The 15,317-nt window shown below is 39.0% G+C and overlaps 1 protein-coding gene across 1 annotated transcript in view; it reads left to right on the forward strand.

Annotated features, from left to right (window-relative positions):
- Positions 1 to 15,317, forward strand: part of LOC129342890 (cytochrome b5 reductase 4) — a 50,595-nt gene that overhangs the window by 7,092 nt on the left and 28,186 nt on the right. The window contains exons 2-4 of the mRNA XM_054998851.1: positions 3,112 to 3,265; positions 7,963 to 8,063; positions 10,068 to 10,152. Of these exons, the coding sequence (XP_054854826.1) occupies positions 3,112 to 3,265; positions 7,963 to 8,063; positions 10,068 to 10,152 (340 nt within the window). The remainder of the gene's footprint in view (positions 1 to 3,111; positions 3,266 to 7,962; positions 8,064 to 10,067; positions 10,153 to 15,317) is intronic.

The following is a 15,317-nucleotide window of genomic DNA, read 5'->3' on the forward strand; positions in this document are numbered from 1 at the left end:
CTGGACCTAACCAATCATAGTTAGTGGAGTTAGTGTTAAAATAAGCAGAGTAAGTAAGTGTAGTACAAGATCATTGTTTGTCTGAACTCTGCTGCTATGTGTGTTATGTGCTGTTAAACTGATATAGATTTATGGTAATCCTATGAATTAATGACCTCCAAGTCCTAAATTTAACATTGTGGATGGATCTGGCTGTAGTTCTTCGGGGGTGGAAAAAGAGAAATTACACATACTTAGAGGCGCTCATTGCAATCGCTACCTCAAAATCTATGTACAATTGAACATATAACACCAGTGACTATAGAGTAGGGGGAAAGGATCTAAAAACATGCAAAAGACAGAAAAGCAAAGTTTATGATCATCCAGTTGAACTGCTGCTATTCTAAAACTACTAACCTAGAATTCTAGGCTAGTCCACATGTGGGATTTTCTTTGTGTTGTCTTGGTTGTAACAGTGGAGAACTTCTGACCTCCTGTAAGCCATGTGACAATACTGCTAGTATGTCTGCTGATTTCTTCTGAACCATGTGGTAGATAGTGAGTTGTTTCACCATCACAGATGATGGTCTTTACATGACGGAAGTTTTCATGCAATGTTTAACTTCTCTTTTGTGGGCAGTGATTCCAGAACTTTACTAGGGCAGAAAATAAGCAAAGTTTCTGTAGAATCTCTGAAGTTCTTTTGGCTTGGTCTCTGCAATCATCCACACCTGAACTTGCCCAGTTCTAGCAGTTCAATCCATGTAACAGAAGCATGCAGCCTTTTAACATAATCCAAATGATAAGAATACCTGAAATAATGAAATGAGGCTTACTCTATACCACATTGGGGAGGTATTATGGGCACATATAACAGAAGAATGTCTGGGAATATGAGGGAAACAATGTGCCTAATACTTCCTGACTCTGCACTTTTGTCATCTATATAAAGTAACATTCATGCACTCTTTCACCAGTAGTTACCAGAGTTCCTAGTCTAGGGACAGCTAGTGCATTTTCCAAGTAAAGAAGCTATGAGTGTTTTGGTTTGGAAGTCACTGATAGGTATGGAAGGAGGCTATGATATGCTTAAAGTTCATTATCTTTATAGTGTATGGGTTTTTTTAATCTGGTCTTCACTAACATTCATTTTAGTTTAAAATCAGATGCAAGTAAAGATCCACCCTAAATTGTTCACACTCTTCACGGCAGTTATGTAATGTGTGAACAGGTTGATGTCTGGTATGGGCAACTGCTCTAGTAAAGCACTTGAGGCTCATTCATTGGATAAGTGGACCAAAAGACCTTTTGAGGTTGTAGTCTGTGATGCTTGTTGTATGTATCACTTACTTGTACTGCATTGTCTTCTGCCTCTTGTAATCCATGTTCTGCAGTATTGTACACTATGCTTTAGACATGTTTTTGGATGATTTGTGCTGTTGGATTGAAGTTCTGTATATATTTTTTAACTTACTTTGAGCCTCAGTGAAAAAGGCAGACTATAAATAAAGTGCTAAATAGATTAATACGGAGACAAACTATATTTATCACTGGAAGCTTAAATAGACCAGCTGAGCTGACACAACCTTTGGGTGAATCCTGTCTTTTGGCAGTGGAGGGCACTGATGGTCACCAGTTTCCTAAGAGTAATAGCTGTGCAGGTTGGAAACTGCAGTGAGGAGTGGGAAGGGGGAAGGGGGCAAAATGGCCTCTTCGTGGGCAGAGGTCTGTAAAAAAAAAAGAAGAAGCAGGAAGGAGAGAGTGATTATGTGCCCTTCCCTTTCTCCACTGCATTTATCTGACTCACATGGCAATTACTCCAGGAAAGTCATGGCTCCAAGAAGAAGCTTTCCTGGGTTTATAAATGGCTGCTGGGATTGGGGGAAGTGAGCCAAGAAGATCAGCGATCCTTGTGCTGGATCCAGTCTTATATGTGCTATGTAATGTTTGTTGTTTCACATGTTACTACTTGAGTCACCAGTAATAATTATCAGATTGAGAAAAGTGTGGATATCCTTGATGTGCATACCAAACTGAGTACCTTGAACATCCTACTATTAATAGCTGAATTATTTAAAAATATTGTTTGAAACAACTCTAGATCAAACCATTCTTAATTAATAGAGTTATACAGAGTTATACTAAATTGTTTCACTTTTAATATTCTTGTATGTATTTACAGAAAATCATTTTAAAGGAAGAAGTATGTTTTTTTCTTTACTCTTAAAATAGTCCTATACCTTAAGGACTGCCTTCTCCCATATGAACCTACCTGTCCACTTTGGTCATCTTTGGAGATATATATATATATATATATATATATATATATATATATATATATATATATATATATATATATATATATATATATATGTTTTAATTTTTGTTGTTCTCTGCCTTAGGGATCCTGTTTGGGTGAAAAGGCAACATATAAAAGTTTTTAATTAAATAAAACACCATAGCATGTTGGACTTACTCAGCCTGGGCTCAATACAATCATGTGCATAATAAACAGAATTCAAAATCAAAACATTCACAAGATAATTTTTTACAGTAGCTAAAATACCTTAAGAGCTATATCAAGGTCTTCAGAACTCAATCAGTAAAGTATGTATAAATAGGACAATGTTTACAAAAAATTCATTATGAGTGACTGATCTAATATGGCCATTTAAGTATGGCTTTGGTAAGGGCTATTTTTCTTTTAAAGGTAAGATGGTAAAGTGGTAAATTAATAATTGCACTTTTTGGAAAGTGAAGAGTGGCTGTGAGCTACCTTGCATATTAGTTAAAGGTGGGTGTACTGAAGAAGGGTGCTAATAAATATATGGTAATATATAATAAATTTCTGGTGCTTGTTTATTCCTCCCTTCTAATAATTAAAATAATTCGTAAGATTAGATTGAAAAGGGGGTATTTTGCAAGCTAAATCTCCCAATCCATGCTTTGTTCTCTTACCTTCTATAGTTTAACTGTTTTATACTTCTGCTTTTGACTTACAGGTTTGTTTCAAAACAAAACTGAGAATTTTTGCTGTAATCAGTGAGGACGCTGTGTTCAGTCTAGTTTACTTCTATGCTTTTGTTATTAATATACACTGCTTCTTCTGCCTCCCTTTGTGCCTTTTTCAAGGTACCTTTAAAACCAGGCCGAAGCCTTATGGACTGGATTCGGTTAACTAAGAGTGGGAAAGATCTTGCTGGTCTAAAAGGACGATTATTAGAAGTAACGGAAGAAGTGCTAGCCAAACATAATAAGAAGGATGACTGCTGGATATGCATAAGAGGTAGGTTGGTTGTTTTTCTATTTTGGTGATACTCTGGTACACTGATTTATTTTAATAACTGAATTGAAACATGTAACAAGTGTGATGGGGCCCTAGCACTGCCTTGCTATAATAAGTTTACCTGTGAAGTGCCTTTAGTTGTGATACATTGTGTGTAAGTAGATCACAGGGGACTTAGAAAAGAGTTCATTATAAAAATGGTGGATTAGTCTATTGGTATAAACCGGGGTCCCCAACTGTTTTGAACCCATGAGACGCCTTTGAAATTCCAACACTGGAATTGTAGGCAACCACAAAACGGCTGTCACAGAAGACTTCATCTCCCCCTCCCACACACACACACAGAGAAGTCCAAGTGCAGAAGACAAGGGGAGTACACTGGGAGCAGGAAAGAGAGAGAATACAATCAACACTGTGATGGCAGCTGCTGCAAAATCATTATTTTAATCTGCTCAGCCAATCAGGACCCTGCTGGGCAGAGCCCCACCTAGCTCCATCTACTGTCTAAAAATACTTGCCAGGTGCCAGGGAAGGTCTTGGCGGGCAGCTTTGTACCCATGGGTGCCATGGTGGGGATTTCTGACTAGAAATGTAAATTTTCAGAAGTTTTAAAGCCATGGGGGAAATCTTGGGGTTTTTCAATATTGATGGTGGGGGGAAAGGATTTTGAAGTGGATTGAAATATATACAGTATTTACTTTACTATAAAACTAAAACTTCTTTTAACTGATATAACAACATTAAAATATGTCAGTCATGACTTGGTTAGCTTATAAAATTGTACTATTTAGCATATTTGTACCAAAAAAATTGGAAAAAAGTTTTCTTCCAAATTCTTCTGGTCCCGCCCCCCCCCCCCCCCAGGCCTTCATATTTGATCCCTCATATAAACAGTAGGGTTGGTGTCCTAAGGAAAAGTAATTGACTAAAGGCGTAAGACCTGGCAAGTAGGCACCCTCTTCCAGGTACACAATCACCAGTAATTAAGATCCCTTATAGTGTAGCTTACATGTTCTTTAAATACTGGCTCAAACTTGTAGAAAGTAAGGACTTAATCACAATTTTTTAGCATTATTTATTAAATTTATATTTACGTTTAGGGCTTAGGAAAGATATTCACAGTTAATAGGAATTACATTTGGTATGTTTGGAAATGTCTTGTGCACACACATCCCTTTCAAAGAGGATGTAGTGTTCCCCCCCCGCCCCCCGAAAGCAGATCAAGTTTTGGACTATCCAGTAAAGATGTAGGATGGTGAGTGGAAGGTCTCTTTACCTAATCACAGTTCTAGAGACCTCATGGCTTCTAGGGGAGAAACAACACCCCATCAGTAGAGAACTTAGGCTATCTCAGTTGCCTCCTCTCCCAAGAACATCCTAGTAAAATTGAGCCATGCTTTGGTGGTTTATTAGCTTCCAGTTACAAACTTTGGAAGTTGGCTGTTTAGTTCTCTGTTTTGTTATTGACAAAACAAATCTGGTCCATTTGGGGGTTCTGTTTTGCTTCAGTTCCTTTTTTTAGATAGTCTTGAAATTGGGGTGTAAAATTAATCTGTGCCAAAAAAGAGACAGAATTTCTCTCTCAATTAAAATGAAAATACGCATTTATTTGAAAATCTGATGAATCCAAACCATTGTGATTCTTGATGCCACCCTTTTTCTTTTGGAGTCACTTCGTGATTAGTTCTTACGTGTAGTGGGCTATGTCAGTACCAAATGATGAAACAGGCTGTACTAGTGCTTGGTGGCAGGCAGTGCACCAGTGTCGGACATGTTAAACCACAAGAGCAGTAATCGGAGAGTAAGGTATTTCAAGGATTTTCTAAACTATGCACTAATTTATTCATTTATTAGGTTGTGACTTGGGGTGTTTAGATCTCTTGTAATAGCGCACTAACTTAAGATCATTATATGCTCAATTTGCTGTACCATAGTGCTTAAAAAAGCAATAAAGATAAGAGGGATAGGCTACATGAAGGTGTTGCTTTAGGTATTTATATAAAGCGCCTTCTTCCATTGCTTTCACTTCAACTAAACAGCAATATCATTCATACTTACTGTGTTACACCATACTTTTTATTCTACATTGTTTTTATATAGGATATTTGAGTTTACTGTGTCCCACTATTTCATTTGTGTAAAAAGAACATCTTTGCTGTAACAGGCCAAAATCTGTTTGTTCTGTTTCCAATTGTTGACCAACCATATCTTGCAAAATTGATTGCAAGGTCAGGGGAAATCGACTTTCTCAGCTTTATTTGTTTTTGGCAGCTGATATTTGTAGGTATAATACTTTGGTACGTGGGGGTTTCATTTTGCTATCATCGCAAATAGCTTTTGTTAGATCTATTGAAACTGCATAATTATTTTCTATCTGATGCTTTTAGGTTTCCTTTGCAGAATTTCTTTACATATATGAATTTTTTAACTAGCTTCTTTCCTTCCATGTATAACAGGCCTTGGTCATTCTGACAATTTGAGTCTAGCTTACATAGTGTTTTGTTTTATTACTGAACTTGGTAGTAGCCAGTGTAGAGCTTAGTAATTTCTCAACAACACCTTGTTACAGTTTCTTGTTGGTGCATGACTAGGGAGTCACTTCTCTAAATCATCACCACTGAGTCTTCTGAAGTTTGAAAAGTGATATGTTCAATTATTGTGTGTAGACTATATATCTATATTGGGGTGTGTGTGTGTGTGTGTGTGTTATAAGGGTTCACAAATGTTATGGGGTGAAATTCTCAGAATTCTATAAAGTGGCAGCAAGATCCAAACTAGTAGATTTGTTTATTTATTTAATTGCACATAGTGTATTTCATTTTGGTCTGCATGTTTTTTAGAGAAAAGTATTTTGAAAAGTTGTGATCAAATATTGAGCTGGCTTACCATGCTTCTTTTTGTGCTTGCATGGTGAAAGGACCATGTGGAAGCAAAGTGTTTCCTTCTCTTGCTTCTCAGTAATGCTGGAAAAGGTGAAAGTGATGCAGGTTTATGTTTGCCTACAAAACACCCTGCAGAGATGATGAACTGAAAAGTGCATATGTGAAACTTGGCTGAACATCTCCATATGCAGTGCTCAGAGTTTTACACTAGATGGCATTCATAGCACACGTAGGATGCAAAAGTTTTTTCATGTACAGCCATGCCTTGTACCAAGAGGTACAGTGTGTTTTAGATAAATATGGTATATTTTTTGGGCTGTACAGTATAGCATTTTAGGACGCTGTTGAATAGTGAATGTTCTGTTAAAGCAGCAGTTTTCAAACTTCAGCAATATGAGGATCCCCATTTTTGATTAAGATTTTTTGCAAGCCTTTACACCCTCTTCTCCTTTGCCAGAGTATACCACATACTGAGCAGCTTCAGTTCAAACTATGCTGTATGTGTCCTGTGGAGTCTTCTGTGACCGCAAAACCATATGGTGAGCCCCTTATCAGTTTAAAAGCAAGTTAACCAAGAATTTCCTACAAGTTAAGGATTCAGAGAGTAGCTGATTGTAGAGGGTCACAACTCAAGGGCTTTGACCCAGTTGCTAATCTCTCACCTGTTGATTGTAGGGGGTTTGGCATAGGAGACAGCAAGAATCTTCCTTATTGGCTTATAACTTCTAAATTGAGGACAGGTGAAGAGGGATGTGAACTGAATTGGCATTTGAGTTTGTTGCAGGTCTTGGTCTCTGTAAGTAGTCCATTGAGAATAGCCATTTTATATTAAGACAGCTTTCTGTAAGTAGTGACAAACCTACTAATCAAGGGCTGTGAGAAAATTATCCAGAGCAGTTTCAAGAGGTTTCCAGGCCTATACCTTAAAAAAGCGTTTAAAAGCTAAAAACAGTGATATTCACCAAGAATAACTTTAGCTGTTAGTATGTTACTATGGTGAGAAAAGCTCCAGATAGAGATAGAGATGTATATAGATGCGACTCAGTATTGGGTTGGGATTCCATGTTGCTGCAAAATAAGTGAGCTGGGTTTCCCCTTTCCCCAGCAGCCCCATGCACCCCCCCCAAGACAATTTTGAGGGTCAGGAAATGTTCCAGAGTAACAGTATGCCATACATGAGGGACAGGGGCTAAAGTAAGAGGGGGAAATTTCCTGAAATTACCCTCTTTAGGCATGAGTGTGTTTTTTCAGCATTCATGGAGCTTGCTCTTTTAATGCAAGGGTGAAGGGGTAACTTCGGCCGATTCCTGCTTATTGTCACAGCCCTCATACCTCATGGGATATTGCTCAGAATGGCCCTCTGACCTTTAGCCCTCTGACAGCCCTCTGACAGAATGGCCCTCTGACCCTCTGGAAGGCTTGGAAGAGAGGCTGCTGAGGAAAAGCATGGAAGGTCTGCAACTCAAAATTACTCAGGGATTGGAAGCTTGGATCAAACGATTGTATCGTGTATCACAAACCACTTGCAGGATTGTCGAAAATTATTTTGTTGACCAGACCCAAAAAGAATATTCAGATGAGCTATCCATTCTGTTGTATGACTGCTTCTAATTTAGCGATATACACAGCCTGTCATTCCTTTTCAATAGATCCGTATCTTCAATCTGTATCACATATAACCTGTTTCATTTATAACTTCTCTCTGTGTTTTGTGTTTGTATTACTAAATGATTCAGTTTATACATTTTTGGAAGAAAATCTGAATATTAATTAGAGTCTGTTTTAAAGTTACAGAGCTTTTAAAATACTTTTCAGGTCTCGTATATAATGTCACACCATATATGGAGTATCATCCTGGTGGTGAGGATGAGTTAATGAAAGCAGCAGGGACGGATGGCACAGACCTCTTTGATCAGGTAAAAATTTCAAGTGGTCCTAGTTTCATGCAAACTTCCAAAAATGGTGCACTACATTAGACAGGGGGTCTCCAAAATGGTGCTCACCAAATGTCTTCAGAAAGTGGATGAAGTCAGGTGGGGCTTTTGCTTAGCAAGACATTTAATTAGCCGCTGGAGATCCGATTGGTTGTGCATTTCTTGTAAAAGTTGCTTCGGCAGCAGCTGCCACCACAGAACAAGAATCTTCCCTGTGCTGCTGAAGGTAAGCTGTGTATATGCAAGAACATATTTTCAAATAGTATTTTCATTTAAAAAGGCATCTTGTTAAACTTCTGCCTGAAATATTGGAACAGTTACCACTAGATTATAAATAACCTCACTCCCTGACATTTTATGGCTGGCTCCACCTCTTATTGTAGCCGCTTACTGGTTGCATCCACCAATTTTGTCAGTATTCCAAAGGTTCAAAAAAGGCGGAGGACCCCTGACATAAGATATTTTATTTTCTGTTAAAAAAATTGCTCTTCTATCATATCCTTTTTAGAATTGCAAGTTACCTATTTTACAGGGGAAAAACCCAGTTTCAATAATAAAATTCAAGTTAGACCTGATAAGAGTTACAGAAATTCTATTAAATATTCTTTTTTTTTTAAAAAAAGTTTTTTATTGGATTAGAAATATTTTAATGTCCATTACAATCAATTTCCTTTAAAAAAATTCCAATTCTAACCCCCTCCCTTTCCCCCCCTTTTGTTGACTTCCAACAGTTTTCCAACCCCTTATCTATTTTCCCCTACTCATTTCAAACTTATTTTACCTATTAAACATATACTTTCACTCTCTTCTAAGCTTACCTATTATATCACAATGCTGTCTCATTTCCCTTTCCATTTAACTTAACAACTAGATAATACATTTCTGGCATATATTCTTCAATAATCATTTTGGTAACCTGTACTCTATCTTACTCATTCTGATCTCCTCTATATTGAACAAACAATTTATTCCTCATTATACATAACTTTAAGTACATTGTAAACATTGCATACCTTCAATATAGGTCAATCAATTTAACCCATACTCCATATATTACTCTTTGTTTTATACTTTAAGCATAAGTCAATCAATTTGACCCATATTCTGTATATTACTATATATTTTCCCCTACTTTCTTGTATTCATTCATTTTGATTATACAGTTTCTCCATTATACCATTATCTGCCAGCAATGAGATTAATCAGTTTCTATCCCTGATAGTCAAATAAAATAATTGCTTAGATATTTTTCAACTCTCCCCCCCGGTATAGTCACTTCTCTCTTCTTTTGTTATATTTCAGTAATTTTCAAACTGCCACAGTTCTCCTCCCACCTCCCATTTTTTCCACCAAGTATTGTTTCAGCTTCTCCCAGTCCGTGTTAAACTGTCCTGGATCAAGGTCTCTCAATCTTCTTGTCATTTTGTCCATCTCCGCCATGTACAGCAGTTTATAAATCCAGTCCTCGATGGTTGGCATTAAATATTCTTGTGGCTATATTGAATTAACTTCTGTTGCTAATTGTGGACATGATGTCAAATTCAGAGGAGTCCTTAAACAAATGCTCTTCTGACTCTTAGGTTATGATCAGTTATTTATGGTATTTGGGAATGTTCACCTCAAAGACTACATCTTGCAAACTGATGCATCTGTTTAAAAAGAGAGGTGGCAAGGGCTGATGATGTTTCCCTTATCAGTTTCATAGCTTATTTAGAGCTGTAGCTTGCAATATTCAGTCATCTTCTAAGGGTTTACAGTGTAATGTGGCTCAAGACCCAACTCTTCATTTGTTCATCTATTTAGGAGCTCCATGGGATGTTTTCTTGATGAGCTGAATTTTACAATAAAATTTGTTAGTCTTTGGGGTGTCACAAAACTTTTTATGGTTGCAGCAAACTAGCGTGGCTACCCATCTGGAGTTTTTTTTTCCTCCACTGTACCTCAGTAGTTGCCTGGAAATGCTAAAAAGTGTTTTCTTCCATGCAGGTTCATCGTTGGGTCAATTATGAATCTATGCTGAAAGAATGTCTGGTTGGAAGAATGGCACTTAAACCTATTGCAGCTATGAAAGGTATACATAATAGCTAATACTGAGAGGTTAAAATAGATGTTTTATCAGTTGAAGCGGAGGAGTTGCCCTCTGAAGGCAGTATAATCAAGTTTACGTCTGCAAGAACAGCACTCTTTTAAAATGTACCTCTCTGTGTGTGCGTATATGAGTGTATATACCAATAGGTGTCTTTGTGTTTGTGTAATGTGTAACCTATAAAAAACAAGACAGCAGTAATTCTAGGGCTCTATCATAAATACATTGTATACAGTTATACTGACATTCTATGAAACCTGGATTTGCTAACACACCTCTTTTGCACTTTATATTTTAGGTGTGTAAGTAAGATGTTGGAAGTGTACACCTAAGCAACTCAAAATGTATTGGATCATTGAATCCTTAATTGGTGGTGGTGCGGGGGTAGACCCCTCTGATAATATCCAGGGCTCATTTTGAGGGGGAATGTGCCGGAACACAGTTCCGGAATGTCTGAAAAGAGATCACGTAGGTGGTGGCCCCGCCCATGTGATTTCCTTTCCTCCCTGGGCCGCTGCAGCCTGCCTCCCTCCAGCTGGGACACTGCAGCCTGCGCGGCTTGTCCTCTCAGCCTGCAGGCTGGTTGAGGTGGTGCATGGACCGTGGCGGCCTCTGGAGCTGGCGCTGCGGCCAGCCGGCGCCTCTGTGTCCTGCATGGCCCATCCTTCTGGCCTGCTGGCTGGTTGAGGTGGTGCGCGGCCCGCGGCGGCCTCTGGAACCGGCGCCACAGCCAGCTGGTGCTGCTGTGGCCTGCGCGGCCTGTCCTCCCTGCTGGCCAGTTGTGGCGGCCTGCGGCGGCCTCCAGAGCTAGGCCTGCGCCTCTTTCCTCCGGGCCTGCAAGCGGTGGTGAGTACCCCCCCCCCCGGTATCTGTGTTTGCTGGCTTTGTTCTCTGAGCTCTAATCTGTCTAGAAAAGCTCTAACACACTGTGTTATGTCCCCCCTCCCCAGATGTACAATGTGCAACATTAATTTAAAAAATCTGTGTTTTGCTGGCTTTGTTCTCTGTGGTGAGCTCTAATCTGTCTAGAAAGCTCTATAGAAACACTGTTCTTGTTACTGTTATGCCTGAGTTGGGAAATACCTGGAGATTTGGGGGGGGGGAGCCTGAGGGGTGGGTGTTGCCTTCTGACACACTTCTGGTGATGGCAGGGGGTGTGGCATATGCAAATCAGTTATGCTAATGACACACTTCTGGTGATCTCAAGGGGCGGGGCATATGCGAATGAGTTGTGCTAATGACTTCCTGCAGCTCTTTTTCTACGAAATGACCCCTGATAACATCTGTAAAATAGCTATGTAGCTCACTGCTTGTTAATCAGCAGTGTTTCTAAACTTTTCAATACTCAGGTATGCTCCCCAAAATTCTCTCTACATCACAGAAGTTACAGTTACTTGAAGCCAGGATCAGTTTCTGAAGCTCTTTCTGGAATGATGCTGTGAGCAGGAAATGAAAGCTGGTTTTGGTGGGAAGCTAAGTAGAGTGTTTGACCAGATCCGCATGATAGAACAATTAATGTTCCGCTGTTGAAGAAAGCAATTTATCTCCCTAACCGTTATAGTGAACCAGCAGAGAAATTGGCTAACTGGCAAAGATTTTTTTATAATCTGAGGCAGATTAATATATTCAGGTTTTAAGCAAGGTTATGGGAAATTAGAGTGAGGGACAATCTTCATTTTTAGAAGTTTCTGAGAGGTGAAGGAACAAAATAACCCAGATTCCCTTTTTGTAAGAGTGGTTTGTGACTTGTTTCCCTAAACCCCACTCTTGCATCTAATCCTTTCTACCCCAACCACTGTAAGATTTATGGTGCAATCCTATGGAGAGTTACTCCAGTCTAAGGCCATTGACTTCACTGTCAGTTGTCAGAATTCAGGTATTTTATACTGATGGGATAATTACTAACATTCTGGACTCATTAGAAGATCCAGGTAATGATGGTGGTGGATGTGGGCCTCAAATGTCATCGATTAACTTCTGTTCACTGGCTGATACTGAGGACGGAGGATTCTCCTTCGTAATGTGTCAGAGAGTGATCCTGCAGAGTATATTTCAGCTCAGCCTAAAGAACAAGGAAAAGCAAAGCAAGTGTAAAGAGATCTGAGGCCATCTAGGCTCTGCATGACTAAGGTGTCTGCAAAATCCTTTGATTCCTCTGGCATCTGATGAAAAATTAATAGCCTTAAAAAAGAAATGCTAGATTCAGTGTTTTCAATGAATTATCTCTGTTTACATTTGTGAATATTTTTGTGTTTCGTGAAGAATTTGCTGTTCAGATATTAACGTTTACAGTTTACTGCCATTGTTTATTTATACGTTAGCACAACCTAATATTGTGTTTGGTAGCCTTTTACCATTTTATAGGATTCTTTGCCCTCCCTGTCTTTGGATAATTATCTGTCTCACATGTTTGCCTTGTTAGTTCCCAATCATAATTGACCAGTCAGTCTGCAACTCTCACCTGCTCCAGATATGGGATGCACCAAGGTGTGGGCTTGCAGAGTTTTTGAGCCCATTATTGGATGTTTAACAGCCAATAACCATCTCAGATTTTGATTGTATTATTGAAAAGTTGCAGTTGAGTAAAGTTATGGGCACCTAGGTGCTTTTGTGTTGTACTTTGAATGTATGTATACTTTTGTTTCATCAAATTCACAATGAAGCCTATGATGTAATCATAGTGTGACCTTAAAGAAGTATGTTCAGTGTGACCTTAAAGAAGGGTAATGCACTGTCCTCTTATAATGAAACAATTCTCCTTAAATCAGGATGTTAACGCCTTGTCTCTTAACCAGTTTCCCGATCATTATTCTGGCATGTTCTTGATCCTCTTTATTCCTGTATGTATACCTATATCAAGCAGTTTTGATCCCAAGGCATCATATGGCTGACAGTTTCCAAAGATGTCTTGACTTATCCTAGAGCCCTTGCAATCCAGTAATAATCTTGATTTTGGATGTAGAAAGTGGCAGGGGGTGGGGTAGGAGAGAGAACTAGATTTTTAGAAAATAATTTAATTTTAGTAATGGTGCCTGCACAGTATAGTGGTTAGTGTTGGGCTAGGATCTGGCAGATCCAGGTTTGAATCCCTGCAATAGAGATAGCACTGGGAATTAGATTGCATTTAATAATAATGCCACATTTGTCCTTTGGTACATTCACTGAGGCCAAATAAAGTCTTTTTTATTGTCACTCAATTTGATAACTTGTATGGGAAAATTGTAATACAGTCCATTGGAAGAGACCCTGAAATTGTAGTTTATCTGTCCTACGGATGATACTGCTTATGCATACAGAAAATACTTTCAGGGAATTCCATAGATAGAGACTGGCAGGACTCCAGGTTGATTTGAAAGGGCAACACAAAGGTTTCATAAGTGGAAATATTTAACCATGCAGATGATGGTTGTGAGATTACATGTGGGCAGCAGGACACATAATCCTGTTTTTCTGCCTTTTTCTTTGTTACTTGAAAAAGTTCTAACCTTAAATTGTCTTTGTAAAAATATTAAAGTCATGCATATTAGTGAAGGTGTGTGCCTTTTTGTCATTTACATTGTATTGTTTTCTTGATTGTCCTGGTAGATGTCATCCAGTAAGGATGTCATCCACAAAGGGCACACTTGTGTTTTTACAGATGATTGATCATGTTACCTTTGTAAATCAGTATTCTTCTCTGTATTAATACTGAAGCAAGGGAATGCCTTGTGCTTGTGGTCGGGTACTGCTTGGTTTTGTTCTGTGGTGGTTCCCTACTGGCCGAACCCAGTGTCTGGCTGCTGTGAATTACATTAGTTCTATTGGGCTAAGTTGCAACAGTGTTGCTTGCTTCAGTTTGTTTTGGGTGGAATGGATGTGATTCTCTGATGTAGTGTTGGTCCCCCTTCCTTCACTTTGGTTCTGAGGGGATTCCATTCCTGTGCTTCAGTTTGGTTCTATTGGGCTTTCTCTGGAATGAGCTCAGCTTGCATTTGGAAGTGTTCCTTGGCCGTGGCGGCCTTGCCCCAGTGTATTTCTGCAGTGGGAGTCAGTTTTGACTTTGGTTGAAAAATGACCCCTCCAGCCCACCGGATATCTCCCAGAGCAAGAATGTCTGAAGTTTACCGATATTTTTGAAAAATTGATAAAAATTTGGAGTACCTGATTTTTTATTTGGAATACCTGGGTTTTACTGAATCAGCTCAAATTTGGTATTTTAATCCAAATTCCAAACCTAACTGCACACCCCTAGTGGCTAGAGTGTTGGACTGGAATCTGGGAGAAGTAGGTTCAGGTCCCTACTCTGCCATGGAAGCGTGTTCAGTGACCTCGAGGAAGTCACACACACTCAGCTTAATCTACCTCATGGGTTGTTGTGGGGGTAAAATGGTGGAGAGGACAATTATGTAAGCCACCTTGGTTCCCCATTGGGGAGATGTCAGTGTCCCTGTCTCAGTGTGAAAAGTATTTCAGTGGCTCTGTTCTAGGCTTCTTTTAATCAATCTGTCCATGTAATAGAGAAAACCCAAGATAATGGATTTTACTCTTGCTCTGGGGCTAATGTGTTGCATAATCGAATGTTATTCTGTGTGAATATAACCAAGAAGCATAATCCTTTGGTGGAGGGCAGTAGGGGCCAAATAGCTATCTTTCAGCAAAACAGTTTTAAAATTATCTCTGTTATGTGATTAAAATAGCATTCAAGAACCAAGCATCCTGGACCTGTTTCAGATTGTGTACATGACGCATACAGTTATCGTTGGCTAATCTCATACAGCTCTCTTCCCATTCTCTTTTCTCCTGTGTCTATTGCTTGCTTGAGGGCAGTTTCATGTGCTTTTTTAGCTTTGTGATTTTCTGCTGTCTGGCAGACTGAGAGCTTGGTTTTTCTCAGTAAGTCCTGATACATACACCACAGTTTCAAAGTCCAGGGTTCAATGTGGAAATGGACTCTATTTGGTATGCTTTCAGAAGAATGAATGTAAAAGTTATTTTTATGTAATTGGTATGGATCAATATTCTGTGTGGATTATCCCCTTCAAATAATATTAAGTCTAGAAGGGTGTGACAGTGCAATCCTTTGCAAATTCATTATTTTCTAAATCTTTTGATTTTTATGGGCTTTGACTAGAGTAATTCTGCATAGGATTGCTCTTTTAATCTGTTACGGT

The sequence above is a fragment of the Eublepharis macularius genome, chromosome 1 (genome assembly GCF_028583425.1).
Source record: "Eublepharis macularius isolate TG4126 chromosome 1, MPM_Emac_v1.0, whole genome shotgun sequence".
Taxonomy (NCBI): Eukaryota; Metazoa; Chordata; class Lepidosauria; order Squamata; family Eublepharidae; genus Eublepharis; species Eublepharis macularius.